Source organism: Nicotiana sylvestris, chromosome 11, assembly GCF_000393655.2.
Source record: "Nicotiana sylvestris chromosome 11, ASM39365v2, whole genome shotgun sequence".
NCBI lineage: Eukaryota > Viridiplantae > Streptophyta > Magnoliopsida > Solanales > Solanaceae > Nicotiana > Nicotiana sylvestris.
The window spans coordinates 104,235,710-104,261,503 of NC_091067.1; the positions used below are offsets into that span (position 1 = coordinate 104,235,710).

At 40.6% G+C, this 25,794-nt stretch overlaps 1 protein-coding gene across 1 annotated transcript; it reads left to right on the top strand.

Annotated features, from left to right (window-relative positions):
- The first annotated feature begins 620 nt into the window (after positions 1-620).
- On the top strand, positions 621-1,626 carry LOC138881431 (uncharacterized). The gene is made up of 2 exons (XM_070161656.1): positions 621-945; positions 1,052-1,626. The coding sequence occupies exons 1-2, from the start codon at positions 621-623 to the stop codon at positions 1,624-1,626; spliced, it is 900 nt and encodes a 299-aa protein (XP_070017757.1).
- Positions 1,627-25,794: the final 24,168 nt, after the last annotated feature.

Below are 25,794 nucleotides of genomic sequence, written 5' to 3' on the forward strand. Positions count from 1 at the left end.
TCGGGAGGCTGCAAAACCTGTTAGGAAAATTCCACATTCTTGAAATTCTTGTCGTGCGAACTTGTTGATCCGGATACAAAATTTCTCCTTATTCCATTCTCTCACAGATGGTGAGGACTCGAGCTACCGGACGACCACCAGTACCCCCTACTGAGGCTACTAGAGGTCGTGGATGCGGTCGTGGTAGAGGCAGAGCAGCAGGGGCAGCACCTGTGGATCCTTTAGTTTCCCCAGCTCAGGACCAGGCTCCAACAGCACCAGTGCAGGCAGTAACTGTGCCCATTGTGATACCGAGTCTCCAGGAGACATTAGCCCAGATATTGACAGTTTGTACGGGCCTGGCTCAGGTGGTTTCAGCCACTACAGTAGCAGCAGCTACTTCGCAGGTCGGGGGAGGCAATCAGACCCCCGTTGTTCGCACACCTAAGCAGGTAGTGCAGGGATTACAGACTCCAGAGGTACCCCCAGCTCACCCAGTGGTACCCGTTCAGGAGTACAGGGTTCCAGGTATGCCAGATAATGAGCAGCGTCGTCTCGAGAGGTTTAGTAGACTTCAGCCTCCTTCTTTTAGTGGTGTTCAGGGCGAGGATGCCCAGGGTTTTCTCGACAAGTGTTAGTGTATGCTTCGGATAGCAGGGATTCTTGAGTCCAGCGGTGTGGCTTTTACTACATTTCAGTTTACTGGAGAGGCCTTCACTTGGTGGGAGGCGTATGAGCGGCGTAGGCTGGCAGGTGCAGCACCTTTGACTTGGAAGGAGTTTTCCACTCTCTTCTTGGAGAAGTGGATACCGCTGTCTCAGAGGGAGGAGCTGCGTAGACAGTTTGAGTGGCTTCGCCAGGGAGATATGACTGTGTCTCAGTATGAGGCGAGATTTTCTGAGTTGGCTCGTTATGCCTTATGGATAGTTCCAACTGATCGGGAGAGGATTAAGAGGTTCGTGGATGGTCTTAATTATCACCTTCGTATTCTGATGACTCGAGAGAGAGTTCTGGTATTTCCTTCGAGGATGCAGTTGATATTGCTCGTGATATTATGACGGCTTGCCGTCAGGAGAGAGAGGCCAAGAGGCCTCGAGGTTCTGGCAGTTTCAGGGCGCTCCTTCGCGGGGCCAGTTCCAACAAGGTAGAAGTCGTTCTTTCAGGCCCTCTCAGTCAGCTCGACCTGAGTACCGAGGTGGATCTTCTGGTCGTGGTTATCAGGGTTCTCACCAGAGTCAGCCATCTCTCAGTACTCTTCCAGCACAGAGTTCATCTCGTGCTCCATCTGCTCAGGGTTCTTCTAGGCCGAGTGCATCAGCTAGCCACTCTAGCACGAGGGGTTCCCTTCAGTCCCAGTTCCCAGTACCCGGGAGTTGCTATGAGTGTGGAGAGTTCAGGCATATGCGGTGGGAGTGTCCTCGCCGTGCTGCTAGCTCATCTTATCAGAGGGGTCAATCCTCATCTTCTGGCCCAGTTTCTTCAGCACCCGCCCCGCCAGCTAGGGGCTTTGGGTCAGGCAGTCAGGGGTCGCCCCAGAGAGGGAGGCCGATCAAGCGGTTGTCAGGATCGCTTTTATGCTCTTCAGGGCAGGACATATGTTATTGCCTCGGATGCTGTTATCATAGGTATTATTTCAGTCTGCCATAGGGATGCCTCAATTTTATTTGATCCCGGTTCCACCTATTCCTATGTGTCTTCATATTTTGCTCATCATTTAGGTACGACTCGAGGATGTCTTGCCTTACCTGTTCATGTATCTACCTCGGTGGGTGATACCATTGTTGTAGACCATGTATATCGGTCGTGTTTGGTGACTATTGGGGGTCTGGAGACCCGAGTTGATTTATTGTTGTTGAGCATGGTGGACTTTGATGTTATTCTAAGCATGGATTGGCTATCCCCGTGTCATGCTATTCTAGACTGTCATGCTAAGACAGTCACTTTGGCTATACCGGGTGTTCTGAGGATCGAGTGGCGTGACGTGACTGACTATGTGCCTAGCAGGGTGATTTCTTTTCTAAAGGCCCAGCGTATGGTTGGGAAAGGTTGTCTATCATATTTGGCTCTTGTGAGGGATGTTGGAGCTGAGACTCCTAGCATTGATTCGGATCCAGTTGTGAGGGAGTTTCCCGATGTATTTTATGCAGACCTGTCGGGCATGCCACCGGACAGGGACATTGATTTTGGTATTGACCTAGTTCCGGGCACTCAGCCCATTTCTATTCCGCCGTATCGTATGGCACCAGCAGAGTTGAAGGAATTGAAAGAACAGCTTCAGGAACTCCTAGATAAGGGTTCATTCATCCTAGTGTGTCACCGTGGGGTGCGCCGGTTCTATTTGTGAAAAAGAAGGATGGCACAATTGTCACACCTCCTTTTTACCGCGCCCGCGGGGCGCGTGGGGAGTTTTCTCCAATTGAAGGACAGTCGAAACGGGATTTATTTAATTATTTCAGAGTCGCCACCTGGGAATTTTAAGGCGTCCCAAGTCACCAAATTTAATCCCTGAATCGAGGAGAATATGACTCTGTTTATTATTCTGCGAACCAGAAATCCTGAGTAAGGAATTCTGTTAATCCGGAAGAAGGTGTTAGGCATTTCCGAATTCCGTGGTTCTAGCACGGTCGCTTAACTGTTTTTATTATTGGCTTAATTATCTTGATTTTACTAAATACGTTTTTATTGCATGATTTTACTACCGCTTTTTACTTATTGTTTACAATTATATGGACGAATTACGCGTACGTATATTCGTATTATATACTTTTTATAATTATCGGGGATCATGCCACGCGTACGTGTACACAATAAAATTGTCCATGTTATAGTTTTTATAAAAAATATATGTTCGAAATTTAAAATAAAATCAGGAACATCATCACCCTTTTTATTTAAATAATGAACTGCACACCTCGGGTTATATGAAATTATTTTGACATCCGCGGAGAAATAATTTTTATTAAAATATTCGCTCGAAATTGCGCGTACGCATAATCCGAATTTGCTTTTTTTTAATATAATCAGGGTGCGCGAACGCATCCCTGATTGCGCAAAATCTTTGTTAATAATATTATGGCCTTTTCCCCCAAATTGTTTATTATATCATGAGAAATTTCCATTTAAGATACCCTTGAATTCTTGAAAAAGAACTTGCAATTTATTAAATGTTACCCGTCGATTATAATTTCAGGATATAAATTATATTCAGCCAGACTATTCAAATTCAAAGAAAAGCGTAAAAATATGATTAACACTATTTTCGGCAAATACAACATATATATCTATATGCCCAATAATGAATTGTATATGAAACTAAAAATGATTTATAAAGGGAAGAATATTTTTCAAGAACTTTTATTATTTCTATTTAGTGCAAGTCCTATTTCTAATTGTCGTTGATATAAAGTGTTGCAATTTGTATATCTCATCTTATTCTCATATACTTGCTTTTAATCTAATAGGCCTAATTATTTATTTAGGATGGTAAATAGGCATCAAATTGATAAGAGAGGGAATTATTATACAAATTGATTAACAACATTGCCTTACATGCCACATATTTGTATGTCTTGAAACATTCGTAGCACTTTAACATCATAATGAGCCATAACAACTCAACTTACCATCCACTAATGGTTCTATAGATACCTGTTATTATGCCACATAAGAACGTACAACTTATATCATTCCTTCCACAACTAAATCAGGTATCAGAATAAACTAGCAATATGGTTTTGACATTTTCACGCTATTCTTTATTCAACTAACAACATCACAAGGCCTAGTTAATGGCCAATCTTTATGTCATGTTTCCTACCTTGACAGTTCAAACATGACTAAACTAATGAGATGAAGGGCTAACATTATTACAAAGCTTTATACGAATTTCAAAGTAAGACAATTAACTCATAGCTATCAAATTGAATTCACTACTAATTAACTAACATGAAACAAAAATGAAATTTAAACTGATGAACTTGGACAAATGGAAAACAGAATTGCAATTCAAGCTTCATTGATTAGTCATGTTGAATCTCTTTCCAACATAAAATTTAAAAGACATGTACCTGAAAATGAAGGTAGAAGGAGTAAATTTCAGCAGTAGCAGCAATAACAAAATCAGTAGAATGTACCGATAACACAGCAAGTCTGAACAAGACCCGTTAACCCAGATGAACAGTGACAGAAACTTGAGGGAAAGATTTCAGATTCAAACTGAATAATATTCACACAAAAATAATTGCACAAACAACGGACTGATTCTAGGAGGATAACATTTTTTCAGATTTCAATTTCTTCCTGTTTCGGATTCCTGTTTCTGACTATATTTTCTTTTTTCTGTTTCTGTTTTCTTCTTCCTATTTTTTAAAACTCTCCTCTTAAAATCTGATTTTTTCTTCTCCTTTCTTTCTTTCTGTCTTTCTCTCCTTTCTTTCTCTCTCAAAGACTGATCTTTTTCTCTCTTAAAATCTGCCTGAAAGCTCTCTTTTTTCCTTGTTTTTCTTTCTTCAAAGAGCTCCCTTAAATCAGTCCCAATCCCCTTCTATTTATACAAGGTTGTCCTGTACCCTTCTAGTGCTGCCTGGACCCTTTTCTCCTTTTAAAATCAGAAAGTTTTCCATTAAAACTACTTTTGAATACTTTAAATCCTATTGAGTGCTATTATCCTGTTTTTCAGCAGCCCATTACCCTTTGTTTCCCACTATCCTATTAAATTAAAAACCATTAACAAACCACTTTCAGCCCACTACTATGTCACATTACCCTTACTGTTTTATCCCAGAAATGCCCCCTGACTCCTACTGTTATTACTGAAAAAATCAGAACCTACTGCAAAACTGATTCTATAATCTGTATAAACTTGATTATTCTTCTGATTTACAGTTATAACCAATCCTATGAACCTCCTAACACAATTGTATTTGACCAACTTTTGTAAACTTGAATTCAAACTTAACATCACAACAATATTACACTGAGTTCAGTATAATGATTCAAACGAACTTTAACTTTGAACAAAATCAAACAAACACAGGAGCATTGTCAATAACTTTGAAACTCAATGTTCAGAAATCAACATATACACACCATTGACAAACTTTCTGATTTATTAAACAAGAATCAATTAATTGGGAAGAACTAATTGATTAATTTCAATGATAATAATCAACTCCAAACAGATAAACAGGGTATTACAAACAACATTTTCAGAAGCAAGATTCACAATACAACTAATCGACGAACTTAATCGAGTCGATTACACACATTGTACATAATCACAATCAACAGAAACAATTCACATTTAGAATCAAGTAGACGGGTAGGGGACAGTATAACAAAATTGACTAGAAAATTATGAAAATTTAGACAAACTAATGAAACGAACATAGAATATACGTAGAATACACACAAGAAACAGAAAATTACCTCTGAACCTTCAAATTCAACCGGACTCAACTCAATTTGGATTTGGACTTTGTTTGAAATCAAACAGACCTTAGTCGAAGTATTTTCTATTGAAAATACTTTGACTAAGGTCGATTAAACCTCAATCTTTCGTCTGAAGTGAACAGAATCCAAAAGTCTGGTATTTCTAGGGTTCTTGAAGGTTCGATTTGGGACTTAACCATTTCTGGTCAGATTCGAGGGGGACCAAATACGACACAAGGGTGAGGGTAGCCTAGGGGTCATTTGGTGTCAGTTTAGAACGGATCTGAGTTTGTTCTTGTTTGGTCCGAATCTTCAAAAGAAGATTCGAGAAGCTCGGAACTGATTCGAGCCAAACAAACTTCAGATCCATAACGAGGCATGCTAGGGGGTACTATGGTGTTATTTTGGAAGCCATTGGAAAGGTTTGAGTTTTCAGACCCACCTTCGATTTAGTATTCGAAGAGTTGGGGTCTGATTCGAAGGAAACTAAGGTCAGATTTGTGTAGAGGATGTTCAGGGGGTTCTAGGGTGTTATTTTGGTGACCGGCGGCGTTGATGCCGCCGGGTTTCAGGCGGTGGGATTCTAGGGCGGCTAGGGTTAAGGGTGGGGTTTGGGGACGATGATGAACAGTGAGAGGAGGGGGGTTCAGTTAGGGGCCGGGGTAGGGGCTTGGGCCTTATATAGGGGTGGGGTGGATTGATCTCATCCGTTGGATCAATTAAGATGCACGCTTGAGATCAATCCACTTATCCAAACGACATCGTTTGATTTAAGTTGGGGAAAGGGGTCAACCCGGGGTTGAAATGGATCGGGTTTGGGTGAGTTTTTAAGACCGTGGGATCAAGATGGATGAATGGTTCAGATCTAGTTGCCCTTAAACGTCGTCGTTTCATTTATGCAGAAGCTGAACTGGACCGTTTGATTGCAATGAATCAACGGCTCAGATTTGAGGTATCTCATGCGGCGTCGTTTAGGCTTGTTCGAATTGGACCGGACAGAGGGATGTTGGATTGGGCTGTGGGGGGGGGGGTAATTTGATTTGGGCCTGGATTTTAATCCAGGTCCAATTTTTATTTTACAACTTATTATTTTTTTTATTCTATTTTATTATTTATAATTAAAAAAAATCCTAACAAAAATTATAAAACAATTTTTAACCTTACACAAAATATTAATCACTTCATAACAACTATTCAACATACAGATAAAACATTAATCACACAGTGGAATATAAAAAATAGAACAAAATGCATATTTTGGTGATTTTATTTAAATTATCTTTCAAATACATAATTAAATCCTATATGCATGCAACATGTATTTTATTTTAATTTTCATTTTATTATGACAAAGTAAACATTTACGGACATACAACAAATATTTAACACCACGCAAATTCAAAAAATTACACAGTAAAAGAAATTTATTTTATTTTTGATTTATTTTGGAGTAGTTTTCGTAAGGCAAAAATCACGTGCTCACAGCTGCCCCTCTTTGTGCGGAAACTCGAAGAGTTTTCGTGCAAAGATAAAGTGAGCGGATACGAGCGATTTTTGCCCGTTCAAATACTCCGTGGGAAGCATTTTTTGAAAGATTTGACCGAACCTCTGCTTCAAAGGTTTCCTACATATCCTTGGCTATAAAGGAATCAGGTCAATGTAGTTCGGGAAGTTTTGGGTAGCTGGGACTACCTTGGGGCTGTGATGTTACTGCTGCTTCGTGCTGTTTTTACTGTTTGCTGACCTCCTTATTACACATTACTTCAAAGGTAATACAAAAAGCTAAACTAGATTATGGTACAGGAATTATAAAAAATCTTATCTAGATCATGCCCTTGCGTTTCTTGTTGTCTTGATATCTTGGTGACTCTTGGGCATTTGACTTATTTCAGTTTTCCTTTTCATTGCGTCCCGTATTTTTTCATCTGTTTGGGACTCTTGTTGTTTCTTGCTGGGGATTTTGTTGGATTCCTCTGCTTTATTGATTCTAAGTGTGCTCCTTTTTCATATGAGCGGGCTTTTGATTTCAACACTTCAATTGCATTCCCTCGTTCTCCAGGTGGGTGCCTTGACTGCTTCTTTTCTTTCTTCATCCTCATTCTCCAGGTGGACGCCTGACTTCTTTTTAACTTCTTCATCCTCATTCTCCAGGTGGACGCCTGACTTCTTTAATTCTTATCCTCGTTCTCCAGGTGGACGCCTGACTTCTTCAATTCTCCATCCTCATTCTCCAGGTGGACGCCTAATTTCTTCAATTCTTCATCCTCATTCTCCAGGTGGACGCCTGACTTCTTTAATTCTTATCCTCATTCTCCAGGTGGATGCCTGACTTCTTTAATTCTTATCCTCGTTTTCCAGGTGGACGCCTGACTTCTTCAAATCTCATCCTCATTCTCCAGGTGGACGCCTGATTTCTTTTTAATTTCTTATCCTCATTCTCCAGGTGGACGCCTGATTTCTTCAATTCTTTGTCCTCATTCTCCAGGTGGACGCCTGAATTCTTTAATTCTCATCCTCATTCTCCAGCTGGACGCCTGACTTCTTCTTTTCTCATCCTCATTCTCCAGGTGGACGCCTGACTTCTTCAATTCTCATCCTCATTCTCCAGGTGGACGCCTGACTTCTTCTTTTCTTATCCTCATTCTCCAGGTGGACGCCTGACTTCTTCAATTCTCATCCTCATTCTCCAGGTGGACGCCTGACTTTTTTAATTCTCATCCTCATTCTCCAGGTGGACGCCTGACTTCTTTAATTCTTCATCCTCATTCTCCAGGTGGACGACTGACTTCTTTAATTCTTATCCTCGTTCTCCAGGTGGACGCCTGACTTCTTTAATTCTCATCCTCATTTTCCAGGTGGACGCCTGACTTCTTTAATTCTTCATCCTCATTCTCCAGGTGGACGCCTGACTTCTTCAATTCTCATCCTCATTCTCCAGGTGGACGCCTGACTTCTTCTTTTCTCATCCTCATTCTCCAGGTGGACGCCTGACTTCTTCAATTCTCATCCTCATTCTCCAGGTGGACGCCTGACTTCTTTAATTCTCATCCTCATTCTCCAGGTGGACGCCTGACTTCTTTAATTCTTCATCCTCATTCTCCAGGTGGACGCCTGACTTCTTTAATTCTCATCCTCATTCTCCAGGTGGACGCCTGATTTCTTTAATTCTCATCCTCATTCTCCAGGTGGACGCCTGACTTCTTCAATTCTCATCCTCATTCTCCAGGTGGACGCCTGACTTCTTTAATTCTTCATCCTCATTCTCCAGGTGGACGCCTGACTTCTTCTTTTCTCATCCTCATTCTCCAGGTGGACGCCTGACTTTTTTAATTCTTCATCCTCATTCTCCAGGTGGACGCCTGACTTCTTCAATTCTCATCCTCATTCTCCAGGTGGACGCCTGACTTCTTTAATTCTCATCCTCATTCTCCAGGTGGACGCCTGACTTCTTCTTTTCTCATCCTCATTCTCCAGGTGGACGCCTGACTTCTTCAATTCTCATCCTCATTCTCCAGGTGGACGCCTGACTTTTTTAATTCTCATCCTCATTCTCCAGGTGGACGCCTGACTTCTTTAATTCTCATCCTCATTCTCCAGGTGGACGCCTGACTTCTTTAATTCTTCATCCTCATTCTCCAGGTGGACGCCTGACTTCTTTAATTCTTATCCTCGTTCTCCAGGTGGACGCCTGACTTCTTTAATTCTCATCCTCATTCTCCAGGTGGACGCCTGACATCTTCAATTCTCATCCTCATTCTCCAGGTGGACGCCTGACTTTTTTTTTAATTCTCATCCTCATTCTCCAGGTGGACGCCTGACTTCTTTAATTCTTCATCCTCATTCTCCAGGTGGATGTTTGACTTCTTCAATTCTCATCCTCATTCTCCAGGTGGACGCCTGACTTCTTTAATTCTCATCCTCATTCTCCAGGTGGACGCTTGACTTCTTCTTTTCTCATCCTCATTCTCCAGGTGGACGCCTGACTTCTTCTTTTCTCATCCTCATTCTCCAGGTGGACGCCTGACTTTTTTAATTCTCATCCTCATTCTCCAGGTGGACGCCTGACTTCTTTAATTCTCATCCTCATTCTCCAGGTGGACGCCTGACTTCTTTAATTCTTCATCCTCATTCTCCAGGTGGACGCCTGACTTCTTTAATTCTTATCCTCGTTCTCCAGGTGGACGCCTGACTTCTTTAATTCTCATCCTCATTCTCCAGGTGGACGCCTGACTTATTTAATTCTTCATCCTCATTCTCCAGGTGGACGCCTGACTTCTTCAATTCTCATCCTCATTCTCCAGGTGGACGCCTGACTTCTTCTTTTCTCATCCTCATTCTCCAGGTGGACGCCTGACTTCTTCAATTCTCATCCTCATTCTCCAGGTGGACGCCTGACTTCTTTAATTCTCATCCTCATTCTCCAGGTGGACGCCTGACTTCTTTAATTCTTCATCCTCATTCTCCAGGTGGACGCCTGACTTCTTCAATTCTCATCCTCATTCTCCAGGTGGACGCCTGACTTCTTTAATTCGCATCCTCATTCTCCAGGTGGACGCCTGACTTCTTCTTTTCTCATCCTCATTCTCCAGGTGGACGCCTGACTTCTTCTTTTCTACCAGGTATTTTCTGACACAAATATTGTCTTTGCCCCTGTTTTAAATCAAAGAAAACTTCGTTAGTTTAAAGCAGGGTGGTTAACTGGGGTATTCTTGCCGATGGTGAGGCTTCTCTTCGTCTCTTTTTTATTGCCTTGGAATGGTTGAAAAAGACCGTTTTGTCCTTGTAATTGATCCTTGACTATAGGATTTCCCTCTGTATGTTTTCCTTCAAATCCTTTTAACTGTAATCATATGTCCCTTCTGACTTTGCTGATCCACTTTTGATTTCACTTTTCTTACACCAATATCTTTTTATCTCCCGCCTTTCATGGCCGTATTTTGCATCATGTAACCTTGAATCTTGGTAGTATACCTTGACATTCCTTCTTATTTGTTTGGAATAAAACTTATCTCAAAGCTTTAGAAAAGTAAGATTATTAGTGACGAAACGCGCTGATTTCGACAATTATAGAATGAAAAGAAAAATCCAAATTTGGATGACTGTCGGAGAAGGAATAAAACTTATCTGATTGGAGTTACTGACGCCAATGATCAGGGTATGCATTTCGGATTAATCAACCCAGTCTTTTAATCAATCTCCTCTCAATTGTCTTATTTTCGTTTTCCCCAAAATTTCCATAATCCAACTTCATTTTTCATTTCACAGACCTGTTGGACTTGCAATATCTCAAAGAGTTTTCACCGATAAACCTTCCTCATTTGTTCATTTCTCACTTCCTTTTCGCCTTATGGTGCCTACGAAGGTTTTCACCAATAAGACTCTCTCATTTTTACTTTTCTCTCAACTTCCGTCGCCTTATGGTGCCCGTGTGGGTTTTCACCTATAAGACTCTCTCATTTTTACTTTCTTTTCTTGTTTGTACCAGAGTGTTATGAACCATCTTCATTTGCTTGTCTCAACATTTTTCTAAGATTGATCGAAAGGTCTTTTTGGTATGGGGTTAGAAATGGAAAAGGTATTAAAAGCTAAACAGTTCTTGGTATGGGTTAAAAATTACAACTCTTGGAATCTTTCTCTTATTTGCAATACAGTTTCTTTGCCCCAGTTTTTGATTGGGGTCGCTTGACATAACTTTTTGTGCACATTATGTATATTGTGAACCCTATGACCGAGCCGTGAGGCGCCTACGTATCCTTCTTTGAGGAATCAGGTCAAACGTAGTTCACTAAATAATAGTGATTTTCTCTTCTTTTTTTATATTATTATTGTTACTTCAATTTGATTTTCATCGATTCCAAGAGAGGGTAGGAACAAAACAAATATGGCTCAAAAGGGGAAGCAAATGGTATAGTGTTTGGATAGCAGAATAAATTGCCTTTGTCATTCCAATCTTCGAAATAATGCTAAATACAAACATTCAAAAGTTATGCGTAATATCTCTTTACCGCGTCAGAATTGATCGCCATGTCCATGCATTTGCCTTCAATATCTGTTAAGCATAGTGCACCATTCGACAATACTCTGGTCACAATGAATGGTCCTTGCCAATTCGGGGCAAATTTGCCTTTCGCCTCAACCTGATGTGGAAGAACACGTTTCAGCACATGCTGACCCACTTCAAACTTCCGTGGACGCACCTTTTTGTTGTATGCTCTTTCTATTCTTCTTTGATATAATTGACCATGACATACTGCGGCTAATTGTTTTTCATCAATCAAGTTTAACTGTTCCAGACGGGTTTTGACCCATTCATCATCATCAATCTTTGCTTCGGCGATGATCCGAAAGGAAGGAATCTCAACTTCTGCAGGAATTACTGCTTCAGTGCCATATACCAACAAATAAGGAGTTGCTCCTACTTAAGTGCGAACAGTAGTGCGATATCCCAATAATGCAAATGGTAATTTTTCATGCCATTGTTTTGAACCTTCTACCATTTTCCGAAGTATCTTCTTTATGTTTTTGTTGGCTGCCTCTACTGCTCCATTCGCCTTGGGCCGATATGGGGTAGAGTTGCGATGTGTAATCTTAAACTGTTGACATACTTCCTTCATTAAGTTGCTGTTAAGATTAGCACCGTTATCTGTGATGATCACCTTCGGGATTCCGAATCGACATATGATATTTGAGTGGACAAAATCGACCACAGCTTTCTTGGTCACTGATTTGAATGTTTTGGCCTCAACCCATTTGGTAAAATAATCAATGGCTACCAGAATGAACCTGTGCCCATTGGATGCTGCCGGCTCAATTGGTCCAATCACATCCATGCCCCAAGCAACGAAGGGCCATGGTGCCGACATTGTGTGCAATTCGGATGGTGGAGAATGAATCAAATCTCCGTGTATTTGGCATTGATGACACTTGCGCACAAAACTGATACAATCTCGCTCCATGGTAAGCCAATAGTAACCAGCACGGAGGATCTTCTTTGCTAATACATATCCACTCATGTGGGGTCCGCAAACTCCCGAATGTATTTCAGACATGACAGCTGTAGCTTGTCTGGCATCTATGCATCTTAATAATCCAAGATCTGGTGTTCTTTTATACAAAACTCCTCCGCTTAAGAAGAATCCATTTGCCAATCGTCTAATGGTCCTCTTTTGATCTCCTGTGGCTTGTGCGGGATATATCCCCATCCTGATATACTCCTTGATGTCGTGGAACCATGGTTCACCATCAAATTCTTCTTCGACCATATTGCAATAAGCGTGCTGATCGTGGACTTGAATATGTATCGGATCTACATAAACTTTATCCGGATGATGCAACATTGATGCCAGGGTAGCTAATGCATCGGCAACCTCATTATGGATTCTTGGAATATGTTGGAACTCCACTGATTGAAACCGCTGACAAAGATCATGTAGACATTGTCGGTATGGTATGAGCTTCAAGTCTCGAGTTTCCCATTCTCCTTGAATTTGATGTACCAAAAGATCCGAATCTCCCATGACTAAGATTTCTCGGATACCCATGTCTGCGGCTAGCCTTAACCCCAAAATGCAAGCTTCATATTCAGCCATATTATTGGTGCAATAAAATCGCAATTGAGCCGTAACAGGATAGTGATGCCCTGTTTCAGAAATGATTACGGCTCCTATCCCGACTCCTTTCATGTTAGCGGCTCCATCAAAGAAAAGTTTCCAGCCAGGTTTTTCAATTCGCTCCACCTCGTCGATATGCATTGTTTCTTCATCAGGAAAATAGGTTTTCAACGACTCGTATTCCTCATCGACCGGGTTTTCGGCTAAATGATCGGCCAGTGCTTGAGCCTTCATTGCAGTTCGAGTCACATAGATGATGTCAAATTCTGTGAGCAATATCTGCCACTTTGCAAGTCTTCCCGTTGGCATAGGCTTTTGAAAAATGTATTTCAATGGATCCAACCGAGAAATGAGGTAAGTAGTGTAGGATGACAAATAGTGTTTCAATTTTTGAGCTACCCATGTTAGGGCGCAACATGTCTTTTCCAGATGAGTATACTTAACCTCATAAGCTGTGAACTTCTTGCTAAGGTAGTAGATGGCCTGTTCTTTTCTGCCAGTGAGGTCATGTTGCCCCAATACGCAACCAAATGAATTTTCCAAAACTGTTAAGTAAAGAATCAAAGGTCTTCCTGGCTCTGGCGGGACCAACACGGGTGGGTTTGATAAAGTACCCTTTTATTTTATCGAACGCTTCTTGACACTCATCGGTCCATTTGACCGCAGCATCCTTTTTCAACAATTTGAAAATTGGCTCACAAGTTGTTGTGAGCTGAGCAATAAACCTGCTGATATAATTTAACCTTCCCAACAAACTCATTACTTCAGTTTTGTTCCTGGGAGGTGGCAATTCTTGGATGGCTTTGAATTTTTGATGGGTCTAGCTCGATGCCTCGTCGACTGACTATGAATCCTAGCAACTTTCCAGATGGAACTCCAAATGCACATTTGGCAGGGTTAAGCTTGAGGTTGTACCTGCGAAGTCTTAAGAAGAACTTCCTCAAATCCCCAACGTGGTCGGCCTGATGCTTTGATTTTATGATCACATCGTCCACGTATACCTCAATCTCCTTGTGTATCATATCATGAAACACTGTGGTCATTGCTCTCATATAGGTTGCTCCGGCGTTCTTTAAACCGAATGGCATTACCCGGTAGCAATAAGTTCCCCATGGTGTGATGAATGCCGTCTTTTCTGCGTCTTCTTCATCCATTAGAATTTGATGATACCCGGCATAACAATCCACGAAAGATCCTATATCATGCTTGGCACAATTGTCGATCAAAATATGGATATTGGGTAATGGGAAATTATCCTTTGGACTTGCTTTGTTGAGATTGCGGTAGTCGACGCATACTCTAATTTTGCCGTCTTTCTTTGGTACAGGAACGATATTAGCCAACCAAACAGGATATCGAGTGACTCGAATGACCTTTGCTTCCAATTGTTTGGTGATTTCTTCCTTAATTCTCACACTCATGTCAGGCTTGAATTTTCTCAGCCTTTGCTTGACAGGAGGCACCGTTGGATCGGTGGGCAATTTGTGAACTACTAAATCAGTGCTCAGGCCCGGCATGTCGTCATATGACCATGCAAAAACATCTTTGAATTCTATGAGTGCTTTAATTAACTCTTCTCGGATCTTTGGTTCGAGATGGACACTTATTTTGGTTTCCCGGACATTACTCGTGTCCCCTATATTGATGTCTTCGGTATCACTCAAGTTAGGTTTGATTTTTTCCTCAAAGTGAATTAACTCTTTACTAATCTCTTCAAAAACCTCATCTTCATCATATTCTGATTCATAATCACAATATATTTCTTGAATTATTACTTCGGAACCAGATTGATTTTTAAGACTGGGCTGAGGATTCCTCATGCATGCCATATCACTAGAGCCAGCGTAAAAAGAACTGTACAGAAAAAAAAACTATCAGGAATGATAATAAAAAGGAAACTGCTTTTTATTGGATGATGAAAGATAACAAGGTTTGCACACTTCAAACAAACTGTAAGATAAGCTTTGGGATTACAACCCTGAAGTAACCCAAACAAACTTGAAAGAAAATCAAAATAAACTACCAAGACTCCTTTCGAATGGGGAGAGGAGTGGCTTTCCAATTATTAAGCTTTGTTTCTGGCCCAACGAATTGAACTTCTGCGTCGCTACACCCTTCTCCATTTTCCAACATATTCACATCATCAAACAATTTCTCGAATCTTTCAATTAATTCTTCCTCAGGATTGACCCGGGATTTAGGAATTGTTGTTATCGGGCGGTTTTTAACACCGGTCTTGACAAAAGACTTTGACAGACGTGGGACTGGTTTTGGAAGAACCCATGCTTGGTGTTTCAACTTCCTGGCCTTTATTACGTCATTTACAGTGGGTGTGAACCCCAAACCGAATGTTCCCCAGTTCTCGGGGAGAGATACTGGTTGTATAATTCCTTGCAAAGATAAGCCCAGACCTTTGCCGGGTATAAAGCCATTCTTTAACATTTCATAAGCTACCATGACTGATGCAGAGGATATCTTTGGATTCGGAAGGTATTTCCCCTCTGGAATTTTCTCCACCGACACTGTGTCGGACACTTGGTATACCCATGGTCCCTGGTCATTTTCTGTTCCCTTGACTGGTACAATGGTACTGCTGCGAGCATTTAAACTTTCTTCCCCATGCACAACTATTTCTTGATGATCCCATTCAAACTTGACAGCCTGATGTAGTGTTGACGGGACTGCTTTAGCAGCATGGATCCATGGTCGACCCAACAACAAGTTGTAAGAAACAGTTATGTCCAACACTTGAAATTCCATTGTGAATTCAACTGGCCCTATAGTTAGTTCCAACACTATGTCGCCAAATGAATCTCTGCTTCCACCGTCAAACCCCCGTACGCAGATACTATTCTTCTGGATCCTCTCCTCTTTAATTTTTAATTTGCTTAAAGTGGAGAGAGGGCAGATGTTTGCACTTGACCCATTGTCAACCAATACCCGGGTTACTACGGAGTTTTCACATTTCACGGTGAGGTAAAGAGCTCTGTTGTGCTCAGTACCTTCCACAGGTAATTCATCATCAGCAAATGTAATTCTGTTTGTCTCAAAGATTCTGTTGGCTATTCTTCCTAAATGATTTACGGAGATCTTTTCAGGAACATGAGCCTCATTCAGGATTTTCATCAAAGCCAGACGGTGCTCCTCTGAATGAATCAGTAATGACAACAATGAAATTTGAGCGGGCGTCTTCTTTAATTGATCCACAACAGAATAATCATGGAGTTTCATTTTTCTTAAAAACTCTTCCGCCTCTTCTTCCGTCACAGCTCTCTTTGTTGGTGTTGGATTATTTTTAGTTTTTCTTAACTCTTCGGGAGTAAAACATCTTCTCGAACGAGTCAAGCCTTGTACCTCACACACTTCTTCCTTGACTTCTTTTCCCTTGTACATTACAGTCACCCGTTCATAGTTCCATGGAATGGCTTTGTTGTTGATGACCGGCAGCTGGATTACAGGTGCGATAATAACCCGATCTGTACGCGCTCCTTCCACGAATACAATGGGTTTGTTAGCAACCCCTGGTACTATCACTTTCGGCCTTTCTTGTTTTGGAGCAACTTTGCTCGATGATCCCTCCTTGTCTACCACAGATGATTCATCACCATTTCTGCTCTGTTTAGGTACCGGCTTCTCCTCTGTTAACTGCTTATCTGGTTTGGCTTCATGAGACTTGATCATCATGACAGTTTGTGACAGCTTCTTTGTCTCCCCATCAGCTTGTATGATTTCTATCATATTGGCCTCTTGATGGGCTGGCATTGGATTTCTATTGATATTTGGGGCTTCGGGGGTTTGAACCTCGATTTTATTAGTATCAATCAGCTCTTGTATTGCATTTTTCAAATGCCAGCATTTCTCCGTATCATGGCCTGGTGCACCGGAGCAATATTCACAGCTAATGGTGTAATCCAGATTCTTTGGAGGAGGATTGGGTAGCTTGGATTGTATTGGTCTTAGCATGTCTAGCTGTCTCAGCCTGTGGAACAGACTAGTGTAAGACTCTCCCAATGGAGTGTAAGTTTTCTTTTTCTGTTCCCTTTCTCCCCTGAATGCTGGCCTAGGCCTGAAACCTGGTCCGGGATAGGCTCGTGGGTAAGTATTTGGTGTGACAGGAGCACGCCAATTGGTGTGAACAGGTGGCTGATTGTATGCTTGAGCATGGTTAATGGAAAAATGAGGCTCTGAAGGGTGATAGTAGTGTTGGGATGAATCATGGTGGTAAGCTGATTGGCGAGGTCGTTGTTGATTATAGTAAAGCGGTGAACCTCTGGGTCCCGACCAAATTCCTGAATCAACTACCGCTGCTTCCTCCCTCTTCTTTCTTCCGATTCCCCCTACCCCGCCTTGAATAGCTTGAGTAGTTGCCTTAATTGCTGAATAACTCATAATTTTATTTGTTTTGAGGCCTTCTTCCACCATACCTCCCATCTTCACCACTTCGTTGAATGATTTCCCAACCGCTGAAACTAGATGGGCATAGTAAGTTGGTTCCAAGGCTTGGAGGAAGTAGTCTACCATTTCATTCTCCTTCATAGGAGGATCCACTCGTGCTGCCTGTTCTCTCCACCGAAAACCATACTCTCTGAAACTTTCATTGTGTTTCTTCTCAAATTTTGTCAAAGATAATCGATCTGGGATGATTTCCAGATTGTATTGGAAATGGTATGCGAATGCCTGTGCCAGGTCATCCCAGGTGTACCATCTCCCATGGTCCTGGCGTGTATACCACTCCAAAGCTGATCCGCTTAAACTTTGACTGAAGTAAGCCATCAATAATTCATCCTTTCCCCCAGCTCCTCGCATCTTGCTACAGAAACCCCTTAAGTGGGCTACTGGGTCGTCGTGCCCGTTGTATAGGTCAAATTTGGGCATCTTGAAGCCAACTGGTAATTGTACATTGGGGAATAAGCACAAATCTTTGTATGCTACACTGACTTGCCCACCTAATCCTCGCATGTCTCTGAATGATTGTTCTAAACTTTTGACCTTCCTGAACATCTCTTCTTGTTCAGCATTTTTGGCTGGCTTGTCAATTTCGGTTGGGAGATCAAAACGAGAAGCAGTTGAATTAATTTCGGAGGCTTTGAGGGTGGGCTCCGGGGGTAATATTGGTTGTCCTGGGCCTGGAATGTAGGCTCACTAGGAGATTTGTGAAATGTAGCAGGGGGGTGCTACGAAAATAGGAGTCATAGGTGGAGGAAAGTATGGAACTGGTTTCGGAGGTGGAGACTGTGGTGTCTGAGAGGTGGTGCCTCGGTAGTGCTGGTAAATGGGGAAGTTTGGGGATAATTCAGTGGTAATATTATCCTGAGTTTGGGTCATTGATGGAGCAGGGTTATTTGGGTAAGATGGGGGTAACTGTCCTGTAGACCAGGCTTGGTACATCTCAGCCATTTGCTGCTTGAGTTTAAACATCTCTTCTTTCATTTTCCCGACATCCATCTCCTCTAGCTCCATACCTGTGTCAACATCTGGGATAGACATACTTTCGGGTATTGGTCCTTTTGATCTTGTGTGATAGTGATAATATGCCAGTATACTCTTTAGAGAAACTAACTGCTTGAATTCTGAAAATGAACAAACTTGTTAGTTTTGAGAGTTTAACACATATATAATCACACGTTGAGATGCAATGCTCCTAGACAAATAATCCCTTTCTATTATGCATTTGCTCGGCTGCTTGTGTCGTCCCAGCTTTCTTGAAATTTTTATTGTTATTCACTTTCTATTTATTATATATATCTTTTATCGTGGTGGTCGAATCTTATAGAGATTGCCTACGTATCATGCCCTTACATGAATCAGACCTTGCGTAGTTCGGACTAAAGGCAATCACTTTTATTCATTATACAAAGATGGAATTACATTTGAAAACTTTTAAGAAAATGGTTTGAAACACACACACTTAAATCAAAATAAAAGATACAATTCTTAACATCTCACAACATGCCCCACTTTCCACTTTTGTTGTCAAATATTGGATTATCTGCTCAATGTGGGGCTTGACCTGGATGGCCCCCCAGCGTACGATACATCCTTTCCAACTCCATTGCTAGATGACGAGCAAAAGTGGGTGCATGCTCTGTAAACCTTTCATAATCCATTCCTTGGCAGTTTACATAACTTTGAGATGTGAAGACTGCCAGGTCGTGGATTTGTGCCCTGAAACCTTGGAGACGTTGGTCTTGGTCTTGCAATTGCTGCTGACGAGTGGTGGCTATATCTCTGACACGGTTTTCACGATCTAGAGCTGATTCTAACAGAGCTCGGAGTCTGGCCTGCTCTAATCTTGCTTGCGATCTTTCCCTGTCGAGGTCTGCTTGTTGATGTTCTCTGTTGCATCTTCTTGCCTCTTCTAGTTGTGCACGAAGCTGGTCTTCTGATCGTATCCAATGGTCTTTTTCCTTCTTGAATTGTGCCCTGTCTTTTTCGGATTGCCTATCTTGGCGTTCCTTATTAGACATGGCTTCTTCGTTTAATCGTTGGATCCTTTCTTTTGCTTTGCTCAACGTCCTTTCGTTTTCTGCAAGAATAGAATCATAATCTTGCATTCTTTCAAAAAGATTGGCGATGGTTTTTTGATCCTTCCAGCTCCTCTTTGGTGTTTCAGAAACTCTTTTCATTTTTTGGAATCGAGCATGAAGATTTTCATTCTCACAAGCTAGACTCTTCTTCTCGCCTTCGGCTTCTTGTGCTTGCAAATCTTTCTCCAAACTGAGGCTTCTCAGATTTTCTTTTAGGGCATGGATAGTTGCTTTGTACCCTTTTTCCTTTTCTCCCCAGATCAACCGCTCTTGGATTTTATCATTGAAGTTTTGAACATGGGGTCTTTTTGTTGGCCTTCTTAGCTCAGGCTCTGGTACATCATCCACGCGAGACCGTTTTTCAAACCACCTTGCATATCCAGGATTTATCTCACCCTTTGTAGTGTCTGGGACTTGAGTATCACTTTTCAAGTATCGACATCCATTCCACATCTGCTGAAGTAGAGCCTCGGGAATAGTGGCTTCTGGGTGTAATTCGATTACTTGCATACTCAAATCTTCATCATCAGGAACTACTTGATATCTCCCTAGTTGTCTTAGGACTCTTAGTGGCGCATACGGCTGAATGCTTCTCAATCCCAATAGTAGTAGATAACTATTTGAGGTTGACATGTGTATTACTTCCCTCATCGGGAGCCATCCCAAAGTCCATTCAATCTGATTTGCCGTTAAAGCCTTTAGATGAGATACCCATGCTTCTATCCCTTCTGGAGCCTGATAATTTTTTGTTCTTTCCTCATAACTCTCAATGCAATTATCATTGTTTGGCCCATACTGTATGATCTTGGGCTGTTGTTGGAGATGTTCAATCACCCACATTTGCAACAAAATTTTGCATCCTTCGAAGACTTTTGCTCCTGATTTACATAAAGTCAAAGCCCGATAAATATCTGATAGAATGATGGGGATAAGGGTGTGATTTTCTTTGGTGGTGAGGATTTGCACAACTTTCGCGGTGCGAATATCAATTGTTCGCTCTTTGTTTGGGAAGACCATGACTCCTAGAAAAGCCACCATGAAGGCAAAGCGACGGTGAATCTGCCAAGTGTCTTTGTTTTGCTTGTTAGTAAGGCCTTTCTCATGAATTTCGAACCCATCTGACTTTCCGAACCTTGAATACAAAAAGTTGAAGGAACAACATCCATTGATGACATTGCTTTTCCTGATTTGACTGCTGATGTTCAGAAGACCGAAGAATCGAAGTACCGAAGGAGCCTTTGTGAATATCAGGCTTTGATTTTTTAGACTTCCGTCAAAACCAGCATATCCAGCTATCTCCTCTAATGAAGGAGTCAGCTCGAAGTCAGAGAAACGAAAGACATTGTGAACAGGGTCCCAAAAAGTTATTAACGCCGCAATCAGATCATCACGGGGTTTAACTTTCATAATGTCCGTGAGATTTCCCAAATGCTTGACGACCCATTTTTGACCGTCTTCGCCTAAATCATACCACCACATTTGAAGCTGAAAGAGAAATATTTCTGTACTCGTGGATGAGGGGCTTTGTGTGGTGCTCATTTTGTATCTGAAATTTAATTTTAATAAAGTCAAACTTATTTTTTGAAAATTTACACTAAAAAAATCATTTTATTTATTAAATATCTTTATTTCAAGATTTAAAACTATTTTTTTTTAAAAAAAAACCCCCATTTTATTCCTCTCTTCTCACCATGATTTCGTTTAAGCTGGTCAACAAGCATGTTCGAGGCAAATGAATGCACAAGTAGCAAGTAGGATGCATCAGGATGGTCTTTTTGTTTCGGGTTCACCTGTCCTAGACAGACCCAACCCCTGTGTTGAGTCTCCAAGGCCAAATGTACATGATGCAAATAGACGTTCCTACTAGGGATCCGGTACATGGCTGAGTTATTCTAAGTGTAAAACCTGAGGTTGATTGTTCTAAACCTGGCTTACCCAAACGGACAGTTTGAGCCGAAGCGGGGGCAACGTACCGGGAGCACGAAAGTCTGCCCGGCCTAGTTACTTGTCCCAACTCCGTCTTATTTGGTATGACTTTAACAGAAAGGTGGGTCACGCGCACGTGTACACCATAAATTCAGAAGACTCAGAAAGAAGGGGGTTTCGTAGCAGTTGTATATATTCACAATTCAAATAATATTAAAGCGGTAAAAAGCAACATTTAGCATATTAGCATATAAACAGTTGAAAATCATATAGTAAATAAAGCCAATTGACACAGATATTTTAAGGTCGAATTCTTTAATCCCTGAACCAATGGTTCTGGGTTACAGTTTACACTGTAACCTTTATCCCCAGCAGAGTCGCCAGAGCTGTCGCACCTCCTTTTTACCGCGCCCGCGGGGCGCGTGGGGAGTTTTCTCCAATTGAAGGACAGTCGAAACGGGATTTATTTAATTATTTCAGAGTCGCCACCTGGGAATTTTAAGGCGTCCCAAGTCACCGGTTTTAATCCCTGAATCGAGGAGAATATGACTCTGTTTATTATTCTGCGAACCAGAAATCCTGAGTAAGGAATTCTGTTAATCCGGAAGAAGGTGTTAGGCATTTCCGAATTCCGTGGTTCTAGCACGGTCGCTTAACTATTTTTATTATTGGCTTAATTATCTTGATTTTACTAAATACGTTTTTATTGCATGATTTTACTACCGCTTTTTACTTATTGTTTACAATTATATGGACGAATTACGCGTACGTATATTCGTATTATATACTTTTTATAATTACCGGGGATCATGCCACGCGTACGTGTACACAATAAAATTGTCCATGTTATAGTTTTTATAAAAAATATATGTTCGAAATTTAAAAATAAAATCAGGAACATCATCACCCTTTTTATTTAGATAATGAACTGCACACCTCGGGTTATATGAAATTATTTATACATCCGCGGAGAAATCATTTTTATTAAAATATTCGCTCGAAATTGCGCGTACGCATAATCCGAATTTGCTTTTTTATTATTAATATAATCAGGGTGCGCGAACGCATCCCTGATTGCGCAAAATCTTTGTTAATAGTATTATGGCCTTTTTCCCCAAATTGTTTATTATATCATGAGAAATCTCCATTTAAGATACCCTTGAATTCTTGAAAAAGAACTTGCAATTTATTAAATGTTACCCGTCGATTATAATTTCCGGATATAAATTATATTCAGCCAGACTATTCAAATTCAAAGAAAAGCGTAAAAATATGATTAACACTATTTTCGGCAAATACAACATATATATCTATATGCCCAATAATGAATTGTATATGAAACTAAAAATGATTTATAAAGGGAAGAATATTTTTCAAGAACTTTTATTATTTCTATTTAGTGCAAGTCCTATTTCTAATTGTCGTTGATATAAAGTGTTGCAATTTGTATATCTCATCTTATTCTCATATACTTGCTTTTAATCTAATAGGCCTAATTATTTATTTAGGATGGTAAATAGGCATCAAATTGATAAGAGAGGGAATTATTATACAAATTGATTAACAACATTGCCTTACATGCCACATATTTGTATGTCTTGAAACATTCGTAGCACTTTAACATCATAATGAGCCATAACAACTCAACTTACCATCCACTAATGGTTCTATAGATACCTGTTATTATGCCACATAAGAACGTACAACTTATATCATTCCTTCCACAACTAAATCAGGTATCAGAATAAACTAGCAATATGGTTTTGACATTTTCACGCTATTCTTTATTCAACTAACAACATCACAAGGCCTAGTTAATGGCCAATCTTTATGTCATGTTTCCTACCTTGACAGTTCAAACATGACTAAACTAATGAGATGAAGGGCTAACATTATTACAAAGCTTTATACGAATTTCAAAGTAAGACAATTAACTCATAGCTATCAAATTGAATTCACTACTAATTAACTAACATGAAACAAAAATGAAATTTAAACTGATGAACTTGGACAAATGGAAAACAGAATTGCAATTCAAGCTTCATTGATTAGTCATGTTGAATCTCTTTCCAACATAAAATTTAAAAGACATGTACCTGAAAATGAAGGTAGAAGGAGTAAATTTCAGCAGTAGCAGCAATAACAAAATCAGTAGAATGTACCGATAACACAGCAAGTCTGAACAAGACCCGTTAACCCAGATGAACAGTGACAGAAACTTGAGGGAAAGATTTCAGATTCAAACTGAATAATATTCACACAAAAATAATTGCACAAACAACGGACTGATTCTAGGAGGATAACATTTTTTCAGATTTCAATTTCTTCCTGTTTCGGATTCCTGTTTCTGACTATATTTTCTTTTTTCTGTTTCTGTTTTCTTCTTCCTATTTTTTAAAACTCTCCTCTTAAAATCTGATTTTTTCTTCTCCTTTCTTTCTTTCTGTCTTTCTCTCCTTTCTTTCTCTCTCAAAGACTGATCTTTTTCTCTCTTAAAATCTGCCTGAAAGCTCTCTTTTTTCCTTGTTTTTCTTTCTTCAAAGAGCTCCCTTAAATCAGTCCCAATCCCCTTCTATTTATACAAGGTTGTCCTATACCCTTCTAGTGCTGCCAGGGCCCTTTTCTCCTTTAAAAAAAATCAGAAAAGTTCCATTAAAACTACTTTTGAATACTTTAAATCCTATTGAGTGTTATTATCCTGTTTTTCAGCATCCCATTACCCTTTGTTTCCCACTATCCTATTAAATTAAAAACCATTAACAAACCACTTTCAGCCCACTACTATGTCACATTACCCTTACTGTTTTATCCCAGAAATGCCCCTGACTCCTACTGTTATTACTGAAAAAATCAGAACCTACTGCAAAACTGATTCTATAATCTGTATAAACTTCATTATTCTTCTGATTTACAGTTATAACCAATCCTATGAACCTCCTAAAACAATTGTATTTGACCAACTTTTGTAAACTTGAATTCAAACTTAACATCACAACAATATTACACTGAGTTCAGTATAATGATTCAAACGAACTTTAACTTTGAACAAAATCAAACAAACACAGGAGCATTGTCAATAACTTTGAAACTCAATGTTCAGAAATCAACATATACACACCATTGACAAACTTTCTGATTTATTAAACAAGAATCAATTAATTGGGAAGAACTAATTGATTAATTTCAATGATAATAATAAACTCCAAACAGATAAACAGGGTATTACAAACAACATTTTCAGAAGCAAGATTCACAATACAACTAATCGACGAACTTAATCGAGTCGATTACACACATTGTACATAATCACAATCAACAGAAACAATTCACATTTAGAATCAAGTAGACGGGTAGGGGACAGTATAACAAAATTGACTAGAAAATTATGAAAATTTAGACAAACTAATGAAACGAACATAGAATATACGTAGAATACACACAAGAAACAGAAAATTACCTCTGAACCTTCAAATTCAACCGGACTCAACTCAATTTGGATTTGGACTTTGTTTGAAATCAAACAGACCTTAGTCGAAGTATTTTCTATTGAAAATCTTTCGTCTGAAGTGAACATAATCCAAAAGTCTGGTATTTCTAGGGTTCTTGAAGGTTCGATTTGGGACTTAACCATTTCTGGTCAGATTTGAGGGGGGGCAAATACGACACAAGGGTGAGGGTAGCCTAGGGGTCATTTGGTGTCAGTTTAGAACGGATCTGAGTTTGTTCTTGTTTGGTCCGAATCTTCAAAAGAAGATTCGAGAAGCTCGGAACTGATTCGAGCCAAACAAACTTCAGATCCATAACGAGGCATGCTAGGGGGTACTATGGTGTTATTTTGGAAGCCATTGGAAAGGTTTGAGTTTTCAGACCCACCTTCGATTTAGTATTCGAAGAGTTGGGGTCTGATTCGAAGGAAACTAAGGTCAGATTTGTGTAGAGGATGTTCAGGGGGTTCTAGGGTGTTATTTTGGTGACCGGCGGCGTTGATGCCGCCGGGTTTCAGGCGGTGGGATTCTAGGGCGGCTAGGGTTAGGGGTGGGGTTTGGGGACGATGATTAACAGTGAGAGGAGGGGGGTGTTCAGTTAGGGGCCGGGGTAGGGGCTTGGGCCTTATATAGGGGTGGGGTGGATTGATCTCATCCGTTGGATCAATTAAGATGCACGGTTGAGATCAATCCACTTATCCAAACGACATCGTTTGATTTAAGTTGGGGAAAGGGGTCAACCCGGGGTTGAAATGGATCGGGTTTGGGTGAGTTTTTAAGACCGTGGGATCAAGATGGATGAACGGTTCAGATCTAGTTGCCCTTAAACGTCGTCGT

Excerpts from the sequence above, each read along its gene's own strand:
- LOC138881431 (XM_070161656.1), top strand. The coding sequence starts at position 621 with ATGCTTCGGATAGCAGGGATTCTTGAGTCCAGCGGTGTGGCTTTTACT. Across the intron at positions 946-1,051 it reads GATTAAGAGGTTCGTGGATG|GAGAGAGAGGCCAAGAGGCC; the intron begins GTCTTAATTATC and ends GCTTGCCGTCAG.